At 34.7% G+C, this 24,368-nt stretch overlaps 1 protein-coding gene across 1 annotated transcript in view; it reads left to right on the top strand.

Annotated features, from left to right (window-relative positions):
• LOC143230469 (protein gooseberry-like) overlaps positions 1-24,368 on the top strand; it is a 69,970-nt gene that overhangs the window by 16,407 nt on the left and 29,195 nt on the right. The window contains exons 3-4 of the mRNA XM_076464096.1: positions 9,486-9,632; positions 9,834-9,996. Of these exons, the coding sequence (XP_076320211.1) occupies positions 9,486-9,632; positions 9,834-9,996 (310 nt within the window). The remainder of the gene's footprint in view (positions 1-9,485; positions 9,633-9,833; positions 9,997-24,368) is intronic.

The raw sequence follows: 24,368 nt of genomic DNA, 5'->3' as shown, positions 1-24,368 counted from the left end.
CGCTATAGAAAACAATGTGCGACGTATTGTAATAGTGAAAATCTGTACATGTAACGATTAATGGAAAGGTTATCCAAGCAACATTATACAACTTAGTCAAGAAGAGTCTGGAAACCTGACGAACAGTGTCTTGGACCATCTAGACAGTCTTCCAGGAATAATTCTAGTTCAATCGTCGCGTACCTTAAACAGCTAGAGAATGAGACGGTGTTTATCATATTCCATAAGAATTCATACAACTCAAAGTTTTAGAACGTAACGCCTATGTATGTTTGTGCGATTGGTGTCCTTTAGAAATAACATACTTAGAGCGGAGTCTTTTTCAATACAAATTACGCCATAGGGCTATTGTCAAGATGGGCGTTCATTCAGGTAAGTCATAACTAAACATACCGACATGAATTGTAACAGCGAGGTGAGGCTCTAAAATCGTTTTAATGTAAATCACTTCTGTCAGTTCAGAGAAATATTGACTTTTAGGTTCTTGTTTTCTTATTGCTTGTATTTACAAAACTAAATCCAGAAACAGTGGTTTATATTTACCTTCTTGTTACTTGTTGTTACAGGAATGAGTCCGACAATAACGCTAAACTTTTAGTTTTCCTTCTTATTGCTTGTGTTTATAAAAATTATAACCTTCAATTTCTCTTACTCTTGTTACTTCAGTCCAGAAGTAACTCTAAAGTGTTCTATATTGGTGTTATATTCATAAAACTAAATCCAGATACACTAGAAACTTTAGTGTTTTCCTGTTAGATGTAATTTAAGTCTTGGAATAACGTTATCATTTTGTGTTTCTTTCTACATAGTTATTCTATTTTTATAAGGTTTACGATCCCTAGACTTTCATCTATAACACCATTCCTAAAAAAAACAATAAAGTCGCATATAAAGTATGACAAGTTGAGAATCGTGGTTTTGGATATTAAAAACTCTATTCCACCTAGATAAGTTGGCAATGGAGATTGTAAAGCATTTTGTCTTTTTCTTTTCAAACTATGCTTGTTGAAAGTCTTGTTGACAACTTGATGTAATATTTATACAGAGACTCTGGGAGATCTTAACATGTTTTTACGTGTTTGGTTTCGCTCATAAACTTGTAGAATTACTCATGTAGTTTTCTCTCGTTGACGTTGTGGTTGGTTACATCGCGCCAAGAACAATGAAACTATTTTACTGGTTCGCCAGTTATTCTGAATGACAGTAAAGTTAATTCAAGCTAATAAATAACTGATGTTAAAATGAAACAAATGGCAGTATGTTACTAATCCTTTCCTCATTATGACTTGTAAATCACTTAAACAAAAACATGATAATTACATTACTTGCTTAATTTAGTTCAAACTGTAGTAGTTGTTGTTCGTGTAGATTATTATATAGATAGTGCTTAGGTCACTTCTGCGTCTTTCATATTCTCATCTGGTCTGATGTGACCTGGCGGTGTCGAAGGGCTTCATCAGTACTGGATGTGGAAGATATAGTTTAGTTCTAATGTATTGGATACATGTATATTGTTTTCACTCGTTAGTTCTTATAGGTAAGTCATGTACCTCACTTCAGAGTACAATAACTAAATTATAAGGCATAACATGGTACAACCGCGCAGGGATTTCAAGTAATACGTGGAGGAATTATTACCAACAGCTACCGTAACTTGACACAGATGACACTCATTTCACATTTTCATATTACCGAAATAATATCATATAAACAATCGTAAGTAAACTTCTGGTGCTATTGTACAGATAATTATGCATGAAAGGCTAACGGGATTGCAGAGGTTGCAGATTGTGAAGTTAACTCTACGGATAACTGCAACACAAAGGCAACTATTTATGGTAATACCATAGGCTAGATAACTCGCAGCTATGCAGATAGTGGTTTGATATTTGAGGAACAGTGGTTGCACTTGTGATGATCACCCAAAAAATCCGTAATAGTTGATTTTGAAGTAACAGCAGATGTTGAGCGGACCTGTCATGCCATGCAGTATCTTACTGTTTGGCTATCACACTGTCAATGATTCGGAATGCTTTTCATGTGACATTGGAAGCTTTAACGTTTGCTGATAGTTAAATGAGCCAATATTTGTCATCATATCGATTCCTCATCGCAATGTCTTGTGCGACCGGGAGTGGACAACCAGTGAATTCAGAATATTTAAAAGGGCAATTATAATTTCCATACAACAAATCAGTACTCCTGCACGATAAAGAGGAAGGTGTTTGGAGATTGAAGCAATAAACAGGTGCTTGAAACTTCGGTGTTATGCAAGGTTTCTATCCTGATAGTGGCCATATTGTATTTTTTGAAGCAGTATATTTCATTTTTTAACTCATGCACTTTACCTGACCTGAAGAATTCAAGGTCACCTTCATCTCGCTTGAAACAAGATGATATCTATAATTAATGTCTAATGTATTGTGGGTATCATGGGTATGATTACTGAATGTTTAGTATGACCAAAATACAAATACACAATGATGGCACATCTATAATAGCATTTGGTAAGTGTTGTAAATGTCATACCAATGAGATGGCTTCTTGGTACTCTTTCGGGCCCTGAAGTATGTTTTTACTTTACAATTACTCAGTAAGTTCACATACTTATTAGTGTGTTTGTAATTAAGCTCAAAACTATCTGTGCTTTGCCCATCATGTATATCTAAACACGGCTTATAGTGTTGTAAGTCTGTAGACATACCGCTACGCCACTAGGGTGCGTGTTCACATGTGTTTGATAATTTCACCATAAATGAAACTAGTACTTTCCCGATAAATTTAGAATTCGGTTTCTCATACGCTCATCGATGAAACGAAAGTTAGTGAAGATAAAATCTATGTTATAATATTCTTAGTACCGCAGTTTTAAGCAGCGTTATCTCTTATCAGTCCCGCTCAGCTAGAAACAAAGAATGAGGTATATATGACTGAACGTTTATATTAAAACCAACCTCACTGAAAGGTATAAAATACTAACTGCATCTAGAAACTCAGTTGCCTCAACTGTTGATATGTAAGATCATACAAACGTTTGTGTAAAGTAATCGTTTTAATTTTGTTTTTATCCAAGTTGAATGAAGAATGTATACTACAAATAATGTTATTCATTTTCTTGGCTCTTATACTTTTCACAACTGAAAATGAAGCAATACATCAGCAGGTGCAGTACAGAACATGAACCAGTTTTGTTTAATCTAAATTATTGTCAGAAATGATTTATTCGAAGATTGGTAGAAGAAACTGTTCTTCATTTTATACTTGTGTAATTATAACAGTCTTTAGTCTATATAGGTATCCATCTATCATTTGTGTTTCACGTACTTTCTCTCCGCGAAGTTTAGTAACCTTTTTATATTCATGAATTACCTCAAAAAATATTATTTATTTTGTGATCAGTCAGAAAGGAACATTTACAGTTTGTTTTATTTTTGCATCTGTTAAAATTGTATTCAATGAACAATATGTACTGCATAAAAAGTATAAAGGATTATGGAATTGTTTTAAACACCTCCGTATAACGTTAACGCTGTTGAAAGTTAATATCTTCCAATATAATTTATACTTTAAATATTCTATTCCAAAAAGATTCGAAGCAAGAAAAAATTATTGTAGTTTACACTTTTGATATTTTATATTTATTTTCATATGTTGCGTTTTCGTAACGATAAATATTTATTGAACATTTTACTATATGTTATATTATGCTGATTCAAGTAATTCACTGACATTAAACTATTTGATGGTCTATAATCATCATTGATTTTGAATTTTTCACGTGTGTAAAGAATTTCTGTCAACCTTACTGCTAAGAATATTCTTACATACTTTAGAAAAATAATAGACATATGTTATTTGTTTGTTTTTCATTTCAAAATTTTCCTAAGTATTTAACTTATTGACTAGAGTTAGTCAGTTAGTCAGCATAATTTGCAGCCAACTTACGGGCAACTTTTTAAAAATTAAGATTCCTAAAACCGTTAGCTATTCTCCTTTCTTTAAATAGTTTGCATAAAATACGCGATAGGATAATCGAAATACAACATGGAACTGCAAATTTTTCTTTGTTCATAAAAATGAGGGAAAACCGGGAAAAGTTTAGGCTTACTATTAAGTGAAAGAAAGCGGAATCAATATATTTTGAGGAAGTTTCGATTGCTTTAGTTTAGGAAGTTTACAAACTCTGTCATTTCTTCAGTGGCTATGGCTGTTCAGTTTTCTATAGACATTTAGCATTCTGTATTTCTTCTGGTTTGTAGCTGTGATTATTACGAAACATTTCAGCCCACACATTACACTTCGACCAGCAGATAAATGCAGTAACGAATCAGATCATCTCTCTTCAGTTACAAAAATAGTTTGATAGTGAAAAAAAAACTAAAAACATTTATATTTAACAACACGTCTGGTTGATCTTTGCGGTTCAATATGTTTCAGGACTTGGTTGAACTTGATGGGTTGACATGGTTTATCTGATCTTGACGTGATAATTTGCAGAGTTATCAGTTAAGTGCTTGGTTCGTGTGTTACATTCGCTATCAGTAGTGGAGATACGAATAAATGGATCTTGAGGCCTACTTAAATAAACATTTTTCAGAGCATAAAACACGATTGTGCATAAAATATTTCGTAACAAGGTCTTGAGCACAGACGTAAATCATAATTAACTTTTCAGGAAATGCTAGACAAACTAGTTTTTTAATTTAATGTTTGTTTAAACTAGGGAGTTTGATATGCTGAACTAAGATGCTCACTAGGCTTCTAAGCCCTCAGGAGTTTTTGTTGTTGCTGAGTGTTGCCCAAAGCTACTCGAGGGTTATCTGTCGTTCCTAATTCTGAAATGATAGACTAGTCAGTACCGTTCACCGTTAACTATACAGCTGCTCTTTACTAATGAACTCGTGTACGCTCTAAAGGTGAGCATAATCAACCACGAGATTTGATCCCACGGTCTAACCACCAGACGATACTAGTTGCCACCAGTATTATACAACTCCTTAGAGCTGCATTGCAGTTCGATTCTTGCATGATTGATATTGGAAGCTGTAACTCTGCACGCGGTCTGGCTTAAATTAAACAGATTATCTCTGTACTTTGTAACTTACGTGTTGTCGTATATAAACACGGTTACCTGTATTTCTCACGGGTTGGTATACATTAGACAACGTAACCTGTCATTCGAAAGTCAGTTTGCACATTGGTCTTGAGAGAGTTTTAGCCAACCCTCAAATAAAGCAGGTTGCACGGTTTACTTTCGTTTCTAATGACGAGAGAGAGAAAACACCTCCTACTCGTCTGTACGATATACCTTAAGGCTAAACGAAGATCGGACGTGTGTATAAGTTTCTTAAATATACATGACTCAGCCGTGTTTATAGGTTTCTTTACTGTACAAGACCGTGTTGATACGTTTACGCAGATTTGTTATGGTGGTGAGAAGAGGTTTTGATTTTCCGGGTCATTTGTAAATTTTGTTACCTCATCAATTTGAGGTTTTGGTCTCTTTGGAGAGGACTGACTCCGTCATCTGCGTGAAAACCGTCGTTTACAAGAAGCAAAGTTTGCGTGAAGTTAGTAATGATTTGTTTTCATTCTGTTCCGTTCTAAGGGGTTTTAAAACATGTATAATCGACTCTATGAGTGTGTCTCAACAAACTGACTATTTATCTTCTGCTTTAAGTTCTCAGTTCAAATAATTCGACACCTCAAAGCGATTCACATTTTTAACAGACATTCTTCACGCGTTTCAACTTTTATATAACTCAGTTCTTAACGTTATTGTAAAGTTAAAATTAATCAATACGATATTTTGCTTTAATATAGTTCAACGTATAAGATGATATGTGTGTATAAAGAGGTCGGCTTTCATGATGACGAGAAACCCACCTGAAGTAAAAATGTATTCTCAAGACGGCTGATATGGGTTTAAACTATTAATTAACATAAAGTACAGAACAACGTTTCGACCCGACCTTCTTAGGTCATCTTAGGTCTTGAGAGGTCGACTTTATTAGCTTACTAACATTTTTATCATATTGCATTGAAACACTGCTCTGAACAACTACTTTTTTATGGTCTAAAATTGTTTCTTAAGAGGTGTAAGGCTTAGTCTATTTTTGTTATCCAGTTTGATGAAGTTTCTTCATCTTGTTCTAGGTTGTATTAAAACGCCCTTTGTTTCATTAAATGTCTGTAATGCTTCATAGTTTGAATAAAAAGAAAATGGAGCTGGTTAAGATGTGATTTCATACAAAATAAAGAATTTAGTTTTGTAATTTAATTTACTTTTTTCTTTACCAAATCATAAAATTATAAACTGTGTAGAATTAAAGAGATAGTTCATAACGTCAATGAGCTTCGTTTTATTGCTATACACAGTGTTGGGTGTGTTATATTAAAATTATTTTTGAATTTTTCGATCACAGTTGACATGAATTCGTGGAATAACGACATATATCACAATAATAATCTGACATTGTTGTATGTTCTGTGGGTATTATGACGCCATCAAAAATTTATTACTTTGAATATTATATATATAACAGCGATACAAAATATTCATACAATAAATTCATAAAGATGTAATGTGATCGGGGACTTAAAATTTCTTAGAAAGGGATATCACTTGAACTTAGCGACATTGAAAAACAAAGGAATATTAATCAATTTAGAGCAACAGGATCATCCACAAAAGGATGTGTAAGATGTCGTTCCACAGTCGATAAGCAAAATGTGGCCTCTTGTAGAGTCTAGAATCCTCGAAGACAAAGAAGGTCAATGACAAAAGCCATCTATAAGGGATATCTCTTGAACTTAGCGACATTGAAAAACAAAGGAATATTAATCAATTTAGAGCAACAGGATCATCCACAAAAGGATGTGTAAGATGTCGTTCCACAGTCGATAAGCAAAATGTGGCCTCTTGTAGAGTCTAGAATCCTCGAAGACAAAGAAGGTCAATGACAAAAGCCATCTATGTGTCTCAGGCAGCTGTTGAAATATAGTAAGGAATGATCTCCGATTGGAAAAGCAACATAAGTCACTTTTACACACGTTGTTTCCACGTCACACTTGTTTAACTTTTATATACATAAAAAAAAATAGAGAATGAAACGAGTGCTTGTTTTATTCCATAAGTCGACAAGTCCTTGCACCAAATGATAAGTTTCTACCTCGTTAGAAAAATAAAATAAATCTGCATTCTATCAATATCTGTATGAAGGAGCACTGCAGAACTGTCGTACTTTATATGGCTGGAAGAGTGGAGATTGTAGCGTAGTAGTCTTAGAACAGAGTTTTTTGCAATGGAGCTACTCTACAGAAATATTGACATTCACGATTATCGGATAGAATATGAACGGAAAAGATAACATGGAATATAAAGATATGTTAAAGCTTCAATATTGTTTTAGTAACACGTATTCAACATCTGTAGACTTGCAATAGGAGCTGACTGCAAAGAAGTTAGTTGTTGTTGTTTTTCATATAAAGTTAGAGCTAACTTCATTTGAAAAGACATAACGCTTCTTTACATTTAGCTCAAACTTCATCCGAAAAGACATGCAACTTACTCTACTTAGTTCAAACTCTACTTGATAAGGCATACTCTTTCCATCTAATTAGTTGTTGTTGTTTCGAATTCAGCATAAAGCTACACAATGGGCAAACTGTGCTCTGCCCACCACGGGTATCGAAACCCGGTTTTTAGCGTTGTAAGTCCGCAGACATACCGCTGAGCCACTGGAGGGCTCCATCTAATTAGCTGGAATTCTATTTCCTTTAGAGTTAGTGGTAGGTTTAAGGATTTACAGCACAAACATGTGGGAAATACTTCTCCACTTTTCACTCAGAAAACTACAAAATCTTTACTTGTTTTGTGATTAAAGTTCAAAGACGGAAAAAACGATAAATTATTTGATTAAAACCTATATAACCATCTATGCTAATTTGTGATACAATACTTGTCGTAGAAGGTAATTAGATTGTTTGAATACAATTATGAGCATCTATGATAATTTGTGATATAATACTTTTTGTAGAAGGTAATTATATTAGTAAAAAAACATTCTGGGAGCGTTTCATGTTTGGTTAACAATAGAGTACGCCCCTAGTGGCACTGGGGTATGTCTGCGGACTCACATCGCTAGAAACTGGGTTTTGATACCCGTGGCGGGCAGCACACAGATTGCTCATTGTGTAGCATTTTGATTAATTACAAACAAATAAACTATAGTGTACAACATACGAAATATACAGATGAGTTTTAGCATACAACTAATAGATTAACGTTCAAAACATAGCAACCCTCACATTTGTGAATGTTTCAGCAGATTGTTTCTCGTTTCATTTTTAAAAATATGGAGTTACATCTAAGATATTCATCAAAAATGAACTTTATCTTTCAAAGAATACTTTAAAAGGTTAATTACTCTCGTTCCCGAGCTCTTTCTTCATTCTTTCAACTTAAACTTAAAATGATTTTCATGGACCCAAAACATATTCATCTTAGTAATATGCCACTTACGAAACACTAACCCATTCTTCACTAAGTTATCTCAAAATAATTTTGTTTTTAAGTACAAAGTTGTGTCCACAGCAGGCCCCAAATTATAGCATTATAAACTTTCTAAACATACTGCTGAGCTTCGGGCGAGGATTTCCGTAACGAAGATGTTTTATTTTAACACACATCTATCAGGATGATTGAGAGCTATCATAAAAAAATATTCGAAAGTCTAACAACAGTATGAGAGACTTCTTTAAGCTAATTTTATTGTATGTATTCTAAAGATGGCTGGTATGAGAATTAAAAACTTTAATTAAAATAAAGGGCAGTACAACGTTTCGGCCTTCTTAGATCATCATTGGCCCGGCATGGCCAAGTGTGTTAAGACGTTCGACTCGTAATCCGAGGGTCGCGGGTTCGAATCCCGGTCGCACCAAACATACTCGCCCTTTCAGCCGTGGGGGTGTTATAAGGTGATGGTCAATCCCATTATTTGTTGGTAAAAGAGCAGCCCAAGAGTTGGTGGTGAGTGGTGATGACTAGATGCCTTCCTCCCTCTAGTCTTACACTGCTAAATTAGGGACGGCTAGCGCAGATAGCCCTCGAGTAGCTTTGCGCGAAATTCAAAAACAAAAACAAACAATCTTAGGTCATCTTCAGGTTAACAGAGTCAGCAATGTATTTATGTATTAAGTAAAATGCTTAAGAAAAGGTAGATAACATAACTTTTTAGAATTTTATCACATGAAAACGAAGCTTATTGCAAAATTTAAGGGTGTTATAAAAATCTCTTTTGCTGTTTAATGTTAATAAAACATGTTGCTAAAAAAACAACATATATAGACTGTTTTCCTTTGCGGAAATTACTGTAGTGAATATATCTTTGCAAGAAGTTGTAACTTGATTGACAAGTAACGCTGCAATTACTGCTCTTCGAAGACATTAAAATAATTTTAAAGTTAATTCTGTCTGCTTCAAGGAAACGGGCAGTATTAGACCAGGAGTCATCGGTGGAAGTAAGCCACGTGTCGCCACACCTGACATAGAAAAAAAAATAGAAGACTTTAAGAAAGAGAATCCAGGAATTTTCAGTTGGGAGATTAGAGATAGGCTTGTTAAAGAAGGGGTAAGATATTCGTATTTAACTAAGTAGTAAACAATTAGACAAAACTACAATATAATAATATAAAACAATTTTATTTGTTAAACACATGATCCATTCTCAACAGACTAATTCTAGATAAGAAAATATTTACAATCAAAATAATTTATCTAAAAATAGTATATTGATCAAAGTTGTTTCATTCTGTAATTTGACTTTTTATAGTACTGTGATCGCAGCACAGCGCCATCTGTCAGTTCAATCAGTCGATTAATAAGAGGAAATGGAGGTGGAGACGGAGAGAATATGTCCATCGGTTCTGGAGAAAAACGAATAGAGAATGGAAATAAACACTCTATTGACGGGATATTGGCCAATAAAAGAGATTGTAAGTCCTTCGTGGTTAAAATAATTGTTATAAGTTTAACATGCTTCTTCTATTTTTCAAATTTTATTAAAGTTGCGGTAAATTTACGATTTTGTTAAAACCAGTAAAAGTTGTACCTGCTACAACATGCGAAATGGATTCCAAAAAACGGCGCATTATACAAACACACCTTATAAATGCACGTTTTTCCAGAGCAATGGTGAAGGATTTGTTCCTGCAAAATAAAATGTCCCTTAAAATCAGTTTTATTTATGATATAAAATACTTTAATAACATATGTTAATAAGTATTAATGTAAAGAAACAGATATTACAAACAAGACATTTGATAAATGGTAAGATATATACAAATATGTTTAAAAACTTATTTATTAAAAATTAATTTTTCGAGCCTAAAACCTTTTGACGACTTTTGTTACATTTTAAATGTGTCCAATATTGATTGTTTACTCTACATAACACTTTCTCATTGGATTAGCATGATTGTTTCGCGGGGTAATCGCATGTTTGTTTTGTATATTTGCTTTTAACTTTAATTTTTCTTTTTTTTTTCTATTTAAAATCCTCCTTATTACAGATATACCGGTATTGAAATAACATTGAAAATATCCTTATTAGCGACAAAATAATTTCACTTTTTACTTTTTTTTTAAACTGTTAATTTGGTTACTGAAGTATTAGTTCACGTTTTATAAGGGAGCCGCCCTGCAATCGCTGTAAATTTCACTCTTACAGGCTTAACATTCTAGTAAACTTCTGTGAAAGATAAATCATTTCCTGACAACGTTGTCGCATGTGACATTATGCAAAGTGCAGATATTCAAAGATGTTCCTATATTACTCTAGAAAAACCTGAAATCAGTGTATTTGATTAGAGAATATTATAAGGTTTGCTATTTGGACATTCTGTCCAACAGGGTTTAGGCCCGGCATGGCCATGTGGTTAAGGCACTCGACTCGTAATCTGAAGGTCGCGGGTCCGAATCGTCGTCACACCAAACATGCTCGCCCTTTCAGCCGAGAGGGCGTTATTATGTGCAGGTCAATCCCACTATTCGTTGGTACAAGAGTAGCCCATTAATTGGAGGTGGATGGTGATGACTCGCTGACTTCCCTCTAGTCTTTACACTGCTAAATTAGGAATGGCTAGCGCAGGTAGCCCTAATGTAGCTTTGCGCGAAATTCAGAAACAAACAAACAAGCCGACAAGGTCTCCATTCCCCACGTGGGGCGAAACGGCTATTGATCTGTGGTAAATTGGTGTTTTAGTTTTACTACCTATTTTTCAGAATATAATCAATTCTGTCAATAAATAATTGAAAATATTATTGTATATTTTTCTATCTCTCTGTATCTATAAAACCACATTTAATTTTTTGTCATATGTCGAAAATGTTAACACATTCTCCAGAAATTATGATAAAATATTGGACACCGCTGAATATAGAGAGATATATGAACCAAAAGAATAGTAATAGTTATTATTATAATATTTGGCTATCTGGACAATCTGTCCCTAGTTTACCCTAGAAAATCCTGAACTGATAGTGTAGTAATAGTCATCATTGTAATGTTTGGCAATTTAAGCATTGTCTTTCTAGTTTTCATAGAAAAAAATGTGAATAAGCTGTTTCAGTTTAATACGAAACTCAATAACTCAAAATAGTCAGTGACATTTGTACGTTTAAAACTGTGAATAGTTACTACCATATCTCTTGATGATAACTCTATAATTGTTTCTCTTTTTTAAAGCTGTAAAGTTCCCGCGTTTATACACCTAAAGTACAGAAGAACAATTAAATATATGTTAAAAACACTCCTTCCACAGAATTGACACAGTCATTTTAATTTTTCTGAACTCAAACTAACACGGAGAAATTGGGCTCTAATATCTGTAACTTTTATCATTTACCACGCATAAATATTTCATCACACCTTACGAGTAATCTAGCATGATAGTGTAGTTAAAATCAGTATGTTTCATTGCGTTAGTTAAAGTTTAGAATCTTACTTTAATCGATTTAGCCCTTCACAAGAGTTTGATACGACATTATACACTACTTAGTTTTCTCTACTTGCTTAATAATGATAAACCCCGACTATAATGCCAGACACTCGGATACGTGGCGTAAAATTGCACACATGAAAAATTATCTCGGGTATCGTTTGGTATGACAGTTGCCGAAGGGAGAACAATTTGCCCTTTCAGTTTTACGATTTAAATGTGAGTAAAATGTCTTGGAAACGATGTAGCAGGTACAACTGAAACTAACACTTCAGAGTATTTATGCAGTTTATCAGAAAAACAATATTCTATATATTAACATCCCAAAGGCGCTGTTTCCGTTTTTTATAAACTTGAATGATGGTAGTCCTGAAAAGAATAAGTCGGAAGTATTCAGGCAATAGTTTGTGATCTTATTGAAGTTGTAGGGACTAAAAATGTTATACAATACTAACAAACACCACCTACATTAAGCCTTCTTTCTCTTTACGTGGTCAACAAACTAGATATAAACTGCACGTATTGTTAAATGCAATATCTACCTTGTTGTAGGAATAGCTTATTGTCTTCTATTATATATGGCCACACACGCTGAATAAAAGAAATGGCTGTGGTTTACTTCCTGAACTTGGTGTAAACCAATGACATATTAATCTTGCTCATGATTATAAGACAAAACTCAAGTTATTATTATGAAAATATTCGGTCTTGTTGCTTTTAGCTCTACCAACCCTCAATTTTCTTATTCACGAATACTTTTGTTTTGTCTTTTATACCTTTGTCCAGTCCTTATACTTAGCTTTAAGGTTGGATAACTACTAGCAGAATTATAGTTTCGACCAACATAGAGATATATCATTATCTTTCATAGACCACTAATAACCACTATACTACCTAAAGTGATACAGTTAACAACGATTTTATGTTATCTAGTGACGATTGAAGATTACTGAATGACACAGCCTCAAGTTATGCGACTTAGATAAAATGATACATATGTATTATTGTACATATTAATATATTTGATACTTTTTTATTTATAATGGGTTGGCCCGATGTGCAAGTAACAAGTACGGACTAGCAATGATCACGGAAGTACTACGTTGTCTACAAGTTTTCGTATGGATATCCATATGTTGCAATATCTTTAGATTTGGTTTGGTATGTTTTGAATTTCACGCAAAACTACTTGGGGGCTATCTGCGCTAGCCGTCCCTAATTTAGCAATGTAAGACTAGAGGAAAGGCAACTAGACCACCCACCGCCTATTCTTGAGCTACTCTTTTACCAATGAATAGTGGGATTGACCGATCATTATAACGCTCTCACATTTAGATATTGCTCAAATTTTAAAAACCATTATTAAAAGATGAAGAGTGTAATTAATAAAGTTGACTTTCAAGAGTTTTATGTTTGTTTCCGTAATATTGAGGGTTGGATTATTATGGATCTAAAACACTTGATAAATGTTTGTTTTATAGTTTCAAAACATAGAGGTGAGCACGTTATATTAAAACGCTTTTGGAGCCATATCACCGTTTGAATCTCCGTCAAACGTGGTTCCCCTTTTAGCCGTAGAAGCGTTACAATGTGACAGTCAATTACACTGTTGGCTGGTACAAAAGTAGCCCAAGAGTTAGCGATGGACAGTGATGAATCGCTGCTTTTCTTCTAGTCTTACACTGTTAAATTAGGGACGGCTCGCGCAAATAGCCCTCGTGTAACTTCGTGTGAAATTCAAAAACCAAACCAAACGACGTCGTTATAGTCCATATCATTACGTTCGGTCATGATCTCTCTGATGACCGTACAGCTTTAGAAATTAATTTCCGTTGCAAAATGTTACGTCTTTGAGGTCTAGAGCACACCCTTCTCCATGTTGAAGTTCCATAAGCCATCCAATGCAAGAAAGGCAATAGGATTTTAGCACCCATTTCAACAGTCTGATCTCACAGGAATTAATAGGTGATTTGATTGGGATGCACTCGTATGGGCCCGGCATAGCTAGGTGTTTAGAGCGCTTGACTCATAATCTGAGGGTCACGGGCTCAAGTTTCTGTCCCACCAAAAATGCTTGCTCCTTCAGCATTGTGGGCATTACATGACGATAAACCCCATTATTCGTTGTAAAAAGAGCAAACCAAGAGTGTTGATTACTGGCTGCCTTCCCTCTAGTCTTACACTGCTGAATTAGGGACTGTTAGTGCAGATAGCCATCGGGTAGCTTTGTGTGAACTTAAAAAAAGAAATAAACAAATGTCTTCATTTGATATAGCATAAATACTCATTTCATTGGAAATAGCTTATATACGTATGACTTTCGTGTTTGTTGATTATCACCTGTTACAAATTGTCATACTTTGTCTATGATGACCAGAGCATGTTTTGTTGTAGGCTCCGTTCTGGATGGTCCTAGTTTTTCATTGTCATTTTATACAATGCATAGCTCCTTCTAGAAATTCTAACTCTCCGATTTAGCATATTTTTATGATCTGATTGTATTAATATTTTGCGTCAGATAGTACTTCTGTGTACTTTTCCCAAAAGCGATCAGTTTCTTAGTGGTATCACATTATATACAAAACATTTAAAATATCAAAATGTCATCCTGATACATGTTATTCAACTGTGACTCAATGTCAGGTATTGTTGCGACGTTACATTTTAATTTGCATATTTGAAATGTTTTTAATACAAACTACTCAAACCCCTGTACTTAAGCTCTCAATTAAACCTAGTCTTAGGTCCTGTTTGTCCCATTTTCAAAATCTTTGATTTCTTTGTGTTTTAACACAACTTCATGGTGCATATAAAACCGGAATGCGCTGTTTTTCACAATCATGTTATTTTTGTTTTTGAGGCAAATAAATATAGACTAGTTTGCTTAATAATAATGTTTTGGGCTAGAACATGATTTATCAAATAAAATGTTAAAATTTCAAAGAAAAGAAAATGATATTAATCATTTGTAAAAGAGAAGAAACAGTTAAATATAAGTATCTCAACGGAGATAATTGCAGCTAGTGTCAAAGCGTTAAGGATATTCTGTTGCGTCTATCAAACGTAGGCGAAGACTTGCAACTAAAGTAATAAGAAGATGAGACACGCCTTGGAATTCCAGAATAGTTTATTCATTGGTTGATCACACTAAACAACAAGCATACCAATAAAACTTAACATAAGGATGGAATTTATGTGTAGGTCAGAGCTATTGCTATATACTTATTTGAATGTTTTAGCGGATTCTACTAACATTAGTATTGCATAGCAATCCATGTTCTGGATTGATATACCCACGTAAAAGGCATATTGTTTTTAATATGCTTTTTTTTTGTTTCTGGTTGATTTTGTTAATAAAATGATAAACAGGTTTAATTGTTTTTTACTCATATTAGTGTTTTTAACTTTATGAATGGAGAAAAACAATAAGCCTTAGACAACATAAAAATAACCTCCATACAATTACATGCTGCGATTGAGAATTATTTGTGTCCTAGCTACATCAGTCTTCTGTTGGAGTGCTAGGATTGAGAATCCTCTGTGCTGCACATCAGTGCTTCCTTTTGGGGTGCTACAATTGATAACTCTTTGTGTTACACGTCAGCAATTCCTGTTTGGGATGTTAGAATTTAGAGTCATCTGCGTTACACATTAGTGCTTTCTATTAGAGTAATACGTTTGAAAATCCTCTATTTTGCGCAGTAGTACTTCCTCTTTAGGATGTTACGATTGAGAACACTGTTATATATCATTGTTTCCTGTTTGTGGTACTAAAAGTGTGAACCGTCTATGTTGAACATCAGTATCCTCCTTTGGTTGCGAGGAGAAAGAACCCTTTATGTTACACATTAATGTCCTCTTCAAGATGCAATTGTTGAAGCGCTTTCGTATATTATGGTTCTTAAGAATACTTGTTTTCCTACTCAATTTCACACTTAATATATTTTATAGCTGATTTGTTTGAAACAAAAAATGAAAAAAATTAACATTTCTGCTTCAAAAGTAATTCGACTGACAAGATGGATAAGTTAATCGCTGAATATGCTTTTCCACTAATATGTTTCGTTCAAGTGCTGATATCTACTTCCCTCCATCGAAAAGAAGCTGTGGTGTATGGCTAATTATGGAGATGGTAGAAGTTCACAACAGTGTTACCAGACTTGTTACCAGGATAGGTGAAAAAGACAAGGCGCAGTCCTAAGATGATGTCTGGTGAATAGTGTAGCGTAAAAAAATCACGCTAGTTTTCTTTTACATTAATATGCGAAGGTCGAAGTAAGAAACAATGGGGCTACAAATAAGTATTTCATTATTTAACTCACTGGAATAGAAAATCTTATTATTTTCTTACCACCATTGCCCACAATATGAAACAATATTAACTCCCTTTAATATTTTCCTTTATGAAACCAATTTTAATTTTAGTTTTTCAAAATATTTCTTAAAAATTCAATTCTGAATCTAATTATTAGATACTATTAGTCGAGCTTTATCGTTCTTTTAGCGTGAAAAACCTGCATTTTGACCTTAGTGCTGAAAGGTAACGCAGATATAGTAAGTATGAACGAAACAGGGCGCAAAGAGAAACCGCAAACACTTATTCACTACAAGCTATCAATCACAAAAATGTTTTACTACTTGTCAAAACACACGTAAATTGGTTTTAATCACGAAAATCACGTACATTTTCAGCACTGTGCCATAGAAGTGTGCCATAACAGTGTAACAGTTTACGTTGATGGACCTCTTCTTTAGCTATAGCTTCCATTACGTGGAAATACAATATCACGTGGATAGTGTTTATTATATAGTAACTAGCGTATGTAAAATGGTTTTATTTGCCATATTTAGTCAACAGCAGGTGGAAATAGTTGTTGATCAAAAGTTTAAGTTTTCAAGGTTTACTCTCACCCAGTGGCTTAGCGGTAAGTCTGTGAACTTATTACGCTAAAAATCGTGTTTTGATACCAGCGATGGGTATAGTACAGCTAGTTTATTGTGTAACTTTGTGCTTAAGTGCAAATCAGAGTTGATAAACCAATAATAGTTATTACGTCACCACCAGTTGGTTCAGTAAATACATGTTTATGTGATGATGGATACTGATCCGCTAAACGTGACCATAACTAATAAAATAATTCGAAACCGTAAAATTATTACATTAAAAACTATCAGTATCGTCTGTGAAGTACGAGTGAAATCGCAGTCTATATCTAGAAGTGTCTTCAGACATGCACATCTTGACCTCGATCATCCGTGACACGGTAGGTGGCGCGTTACTCGCGTTGTTGTCAACTCGAATAGGAATCCGCAGCTTTAGCAGGTTTCGTTTGTTTTTTACTTCGATGCCCGCACACGTTCTCTGCCAATAGGGTGTTCACAGCGCACGTGCTGTATCCTGTACCATCTGCTTGATCCCCTCTGAGTGTGAAGTCGTGCTACAGAATTTATTTTTTAATTTCTAGGCAGCCTGATTCTTCAAGTTTTATTGGTAACAACCTTTTTGTTTTATGAATACTACCTCGTATTCATGTGTATAAACATACACAGGAACGTCCTCTAAGGGGCATATTGAAATATTGCAGCATATTTTTACTGAAGAAGACAATGGACGTTATATTCGACATGATATTAGAAATTTAACATTTCTATTTATCTGCTATGCTCAAAATACATATTATCTGTGTTGGATAAGTGGTACCCGGCATAGATATATAGAGGGGTTGAGTACGTTATATTAAAACAGTTTTGAAAAATAAAATACACAAGCTACACGACAACCACGGCTGATATAAAATCATGGTAGAACATCATACATCAGAACATTTTGATGTTGTTTGATGTAACTTAGGTAATGTATTAAAAATGATTGGTAACCGCCCTCTCCGACGCAATACATTCAGATCATAAATGTGTGCTCAGATCGGGGATTTAGAATTGCCTAGAGAGGAAAAAATATCTGCTATACTCATTTTCATTAGAAAACAAAGGAATATGGATCAACTAGGGCAACTACGATGGAAGGGGAACTGTATAAGTAGTACCTTGCTGTGAAAAGCCAAGTAACGTGCACAAATGTCTGTTGCAAAACCCTTCCAGATGCCTCTGCCAGCAGCTTGCAACAAAATAAGGAATTATCTCTATGTGGAAAACCACTGAAGTCAAGTGTACGCAGGTTGCTTCTATGACATATCAGCTCAAGAGTCTTGTACGCCAAGCAGCTTAGCAAAGAAACGAGTATTCGTGTTATTCCATACTTAGAAATAGCAGTCAAATCCCACTATAGACTTCTATGAAATTTGACTGCTGAAACGGAAGCTTGGCGTCATACACAATCAGGGACAACTGCTGTGTTTTAAATTTGACGGACGCATGTCATAGTCTTTCCAAAAGGAAATTACGCTTCTGGGCTATTTTCAAGTTGCACAGTCGTCAGAAAGAGTGCGACTGGACATAGCGACATGGACTTTAACGACGTAATTAGGCTCTAACAGCGTTTCAGTATAACTAATTCAAATTTTGTATTAACATATCAAACTGTAACTACCCGAAAATGTTATTTCTGGTTCCACTAAATATAAACTCCATAGTACCCTGAGATTATAATTTACGGGACCGGAGCTGTCAAACTTTCTTGATATACATATGGTGCATGCTTAGTCAGGATCATGGGAAGTACTTGTTAGTTTTCTCTTACCATGAAAAAGTGTATTTTAAACGGGAATTAATTAGCTGAAGGTTATTGACGAAGGTTGATATTACAAGAAACTTCGTAAGAATGGATCAAAACCCAAGAGTTATTCGAGCCTTTGGTTTCCTTTTTACCACAAAGAATTAAAGAACAGAATCATAATATGTGTATATTCTGCATCAAATCAGATAATCTTTATCTTTAAATTCTAAAATATCAACATGAGAACACATCTCATAGTTGTAATATAGAGTTTTATGTGCGCAAACATAGTAAAAATTATTTATTCGTTGTTTACTTTAACCACAGCACATGAACGTGTTAATATACGATGAAGTTACCCGGTCTATTCTTTATTACAGCTATTTTAGAAAGGCACTTAAACATTATAGTCTGCCATAGTCGAGGACAGTACACCGTACAGGTACTCTCCTCATGTAAAAGATTCATTTTTTTGCTTATTAGATACATTAAACCCAGGATTGAATTTCTTGGAAATTTTCTTAATTATAGATGATTTACTAAAGCAATTTGTGTTTTTTGTTAATTCACTTTGTAAAACGATAACTTTCAAAAATAAATCATCCTCTTACTTTATAGTTTATTTCATTTTAAAAGCAAGCATTTCATGTTTACTTGAAGATCGGTAGTTCAACAGAAGGTTTCGAACAAATCTGTTTACGGGAAACATAACTTGTTTTTACAAAAGATCGGAATTATATTTATATGATAAACTAAAATTATACACATGATGAACTAAGACTACCATCTCACTTGAACTAATAGCATAAAAAACTACTTATGCAATGTGCAGTGAAGATCAATTAAAAATTAACTTCAACATATGTTTAAGATAGTCTGTTACAAGATTCTGAAATATTTATTATACTTTAGTTTTATATCGGTTAAGATGTAAACGAAACTATATGGGATTTATATTAAGCGCTTTACTGTGTATAACTACGTTTATCTCCCTACTTCCTTAACTAAATTAGTTTTATTCTTTAATGTATACGTCAATCATCAAAAGAGGTTAATTAGTGATTTTCGCTAGTGCCGGAAAAACAGTGCGTTGTGTTATGTTGAACCTTATAATGAATTCTTCCACTCTGACTTTCCTTAACCTCACCGAAAATTGCCCTATAATTAGTTAATTACAGCATAAACGGGCTATAAAAACAGATCAGTGTTTTCTGAGTAAACACGACCTTTGAAATCAGCGTTGGTCTACAAAAAAGTGGTAAGGTTTCACAAGCGACATGTTTTTATTAATTAACCGCCCACGTTTGTGTAAAGGCCTTTCGGGATTCACCCTTAGTACTTTGAAAGCCCACACATGATGCGTTCTTTCTTACGTCCCCTGTTTCTGAAGTCTGAATGAACATATCTTTATTACCAGAACCTGTTTCGTGCGTGTGTAAAAGGGCAAATATTACGTGGCCTTTTTTCTCTCCTTCTATCCCAGGGATGATCGATGGCAATGCTTGTACTAGAAAACAGTAACACGTCCGCCATTAACTATGCGATCCCGCTGCGTACGGACGCCAGAAACTGTATGTGGATTCTTTCGCCTGGTCTTATATTCATCTTACCGTTTTCGATCTGCAAAGGATGGTACTGTTGAAGATGAAAGGGACCGCGGTACATGTTGACAGCACCGCCGGCATACCTGTAGCTCGGTGTCATGTTTGGTTCACTGAAAAGCAGGAAATTTTCGATAACGTGAAATTAGAAAATATACGAATCCATAAAGTAAAGAAGTAATGGAAATTAGTAAATGAACATTGTGTGTGTGTTTTTGTTGAATTTTGTGAAAAGCTATACAATGCCTATCTGCACTAGTTGTCCCTAATTTTTGACTAGAGGAAAGGCAACTAGTCAACACTGCCTCTCGCCACATATTGTGTTTCTCATGTCACACCGAATAGTGAGATTTAATTGTCTATCTTAAAATGAGACCGATTTGTAGTGTGTACAAGAAAGAGTTTGGTTTATTCTGAATTTCGACAAAGCTACACGAAGGCTATCTACGCTAGCCGTCCCTAATTTAGAAGTGAAAGTTCAGAGGGATGACAGCGCCACTCACCACCAGTTCTTGAGCTAGTCTTTTACCAATGGATAGGTGGATTGATCATAACATTATAAAGTTTCCACAAGAGCGAACATGCTTCATGCAACCGAGATTCGAACTTGCGACCCACAGATTGCAAGTCGAGCACTTTAACCACCAATGGCCTTTCATGGTTAGGTGATTAGTACTCTAGACCAGAGAGTCTGAGGGCCGGCAAATACAGTGATATGTTTACTTCAGTAGAACATGCTTCGTGCTAGAGATATCCATCACGAACAAGACAATCCTTCTGTAGGACAGAGTTAAGTATACGAACTTAGAGCTCTAAAATCAGGAGTTTGATTCCTCTCGGTGAACACAACAGATAGTCCAATATAGCTTTGCTACAAACACACACTGAAACAAGACATTGGCCTACATATTAAATTAATAAATCTCTGCTATAGTCCTTGAAACAGGGTCGACTCGATTCCTTAATATTCAAAGACATTTCGACATGCAGATGTTTCAGAGTTATACCCAATGTGTATAATACAACCCACATCATCACACCACAATCAGTTTACTTGTTCACATGTTGGCTTCCAGATCGCTATTCGCTATGATTTCTAAAACGGATAATGCGACTCTTATCAATTCTGGAAAGTGTGTCCACCAATTCTCAAAGCTGCAATGCTAATTTGCTTCAGTATCAAACAGAACGACGCCAAGTAGTCTTAGGAGTTAACATAAAGTTTGTATATCCCACCCTTTCCAGTGAACTTTTATTCATAGTGTGCAAATCGCATAGACTTAGTATACAGTTCACGTCCACATGCGACTACTTGGAATTCTATAATGTCACTTTCATTTGTTGTAAGGATGATTTCTGGCAGTTTTTCACAATCCTAATAGATTAACAGTTATCACACCTCGGCAGTACATTCACTTGACCTGAAGTTTTGTAAACGTGGTACCATCATTGTTGAATAGTCTCTGTATAAAATCTACGTATGTATGAATGCTACAAATATAACTAATCTCCTTTCTCAGGTTCTTGTAATTTAAAACGTTTGGGCATTTTATATACCCTTCTTACTACTACGGTAATTTGAGTTGTATAAAGTGCCTTACTAGCATATATTACTAGCTCAAATGGATTGAGCTTTCGGTTAGCAAACAGGAGATGTTGAAATTAGATTAGCACAGACAAGTTGTCAACCAACGAGTGGTCGTACCAGAAACATCATATAATGAGTCTTGCTTGTGTGAAGAGAAGGGTGTCAGTGTGCCTTACTAGCAAGTAAGGCTGGAATGGATTTTTAGCTCAGTATGTTAAGCATTCTTTTAGTGTACTAAAGGTTCTAAGTCCAATTCCGTTCCTCATAGATGCAAAAGTGAAGCAATTATATTATTATTCTGCGTATTTGATATACCTTTACGTACTTTGTCTATAAAGTCACTTATGTCTTCTTACATATTTTGCTGAGTAAGCTGTGACGCATATTTATAAAACTATTTTTTACGAGCCCCCCGCTAGTACAGCGGTTTGTCTCCGGATTTACAACGCTAAAATCAGGGGTTCGATTCCCCTCGGTGGGCTCAGCAGATAGCCCGATGTGGCTTTGCTATAAAAAAACACACACACACACATTTTTTACGATAAAATATTTTACACGAATAAGATACTTATCGAAGTAAAAAGAAAACTACTGACCAGCCAACAATATTATATTGAGAAATCTACAGAAATATTTTATATTTTTAAAATTACACGTATTCCATGAGTTTAAAGCTAAAAGATATTTTTCATATTAAGCTCTGTTAAGAACTGATCAAAAATGAGCAATAACTTAACTGTTGAGTTGGTGTTGAATAATTGTTTTTAGTATTTTTGTTTAATAATTAGTGAAAATGATTCTTAAAATTAAGAAAGTAAGGTGTGTAACGTCATCTGTTTTACAATCGTTTGAACATTTCGATTTCTTTGTTTGTTGTTAAGCGCGAAGCAATACAATAACTATTTTTCATTTTGTGTCCATCACACATAAAAAAAAACTTTTGGGATCGGATTTTATAGCAGAGTTACCGAGGAGGAAAGGGGACAAAATTTCGAAGCAACTGATCTTGTAATTGAAGTGTAGTCTTTCAGCGCATTGTTTTTAATTGTATGAAACAAATTCACCGTAATTACTATTACCAAAAATAGATTTGGTTTTAGGTTAGGTGGTTGTTTGTTGTTGAGCGTAAAGCTACACCACGAGCTATATTTGCTCTGCCCCCAGCGAGTGCGAAAATCCGATTTCTAGCCTCATTTTTACAGTTGAGCTACCCTGTAGCTCATCCATAACTGTGAGGGCTTATATCATAAATAATCGGATTGAGGTACTCGGTGGCTCAACAGTAAAAACTGGAAAATCAAGACAGCATTTGTTGGTAATTTAGTTGTTTTTGTTGGGTTTTTTTACACATTTTAACACTCATTTAATTTATTAACAAGATATACTTAATATTTTGGCTACAAGTCATCAGGCAGGCACCAATCCCATAAAATTAAAAATTACGATGAGTGAAACTGTCTAGATGTATGTTTGTTTTAGAGCAGAGCTACGCTGGGATATCTGCTGTTCCTATAACGGAGATCCGAACTCCCTATTTTTGCATTGCAAGTCTGTAAACATACCATTGAACAACATAACATAATTGTGGGAAGTGGCTCACATATCCAACCCTTCTTTAAAACCACCGGAGAAATATTATCTGGCCCAAAAGGCATCAATCTCTAATCTTCCCAATTTTATTTCAACAAGCTCAGAATGTCTGCAATTCTTTTGTTCAACTTTATTTTTATCTACGAGTTGCTTAAATATTCATTAGTAAAAACAGAAGAAAAAGCAGAATTTAATGAGTGTGTGTTTGAGCGTTTTTCTTATAGCAAAGCCACCAATGGCTATCTGCTCAGACCACCGAGGGGAATCGAACCCCTGATTTTAGCGTTGTAACAGAATTTAATAATCCAGCCATTTCATAATCATCAGATACAAGTCTTTCTTTATCATCCCTCATGGATCCAAATACTTTGTTTATCCCTAATTTACTTTAAAAAATCCTTACTGTTAATTTTTAAGTTTTCAACCAAATGTTTTTATACACTTTTTTGAATGTGCTAATTTCCTGTTTGACCAATTTTCTTTAATACTAGTCAATTTAAATTTCTTAAATTTATGATGATTTTATTTAACTTTATCTTGTATACCGTTCATGAGCCAACCTGGTTTTTACTTGCTGTTAAGGCCCGGCATGGCCAAGCGTGTTAAGGCGCGCGACTCGTAATCCGAGGGTCGCGGGTTCTCATCCCCGTCGCGCTAAACATGCTCGCCCTTTTAGCCGTGGGGGCGTTATAATGTGACGGTCAATCCCACTATTCGTTGGTAAAAGAGTAGCCCAAGAGTTGGCGGTGGGTGGTGATGACTAGCTCCCTTCCCTCTAGTCTTACACTGCTAAATTAGGGACGGCTAGCACAGATAGTTCTCGAGTAGCTTTGTGCAATTTTAAAAAACAAACAAAACAACAAACTTGCAGTTAACCTTTTTTTTCTAAGTAATATATTTGTTTTGAATATCGAAA

The sequence above is a fragment of the Tachypleus tridentatus genome, chromosome 10, assembly GCF_004210375.1.
Source record: "Tachypleus tridentatus isolate NWPU-2018 chromosome 10, ASM421037v1, whole genome shotgun sequence".
Lineage (NCBI taxonomy): Eukaryota > Metazoa > Arthropoda > Merostomata > Xiphosura > Limulidae > Tachypleus > Tachypleus tridentatus.
Note: the sequence above shows the minus strand (reverse complement) of the source record. Positions and strands in the feature narration are given on the sequence as shown.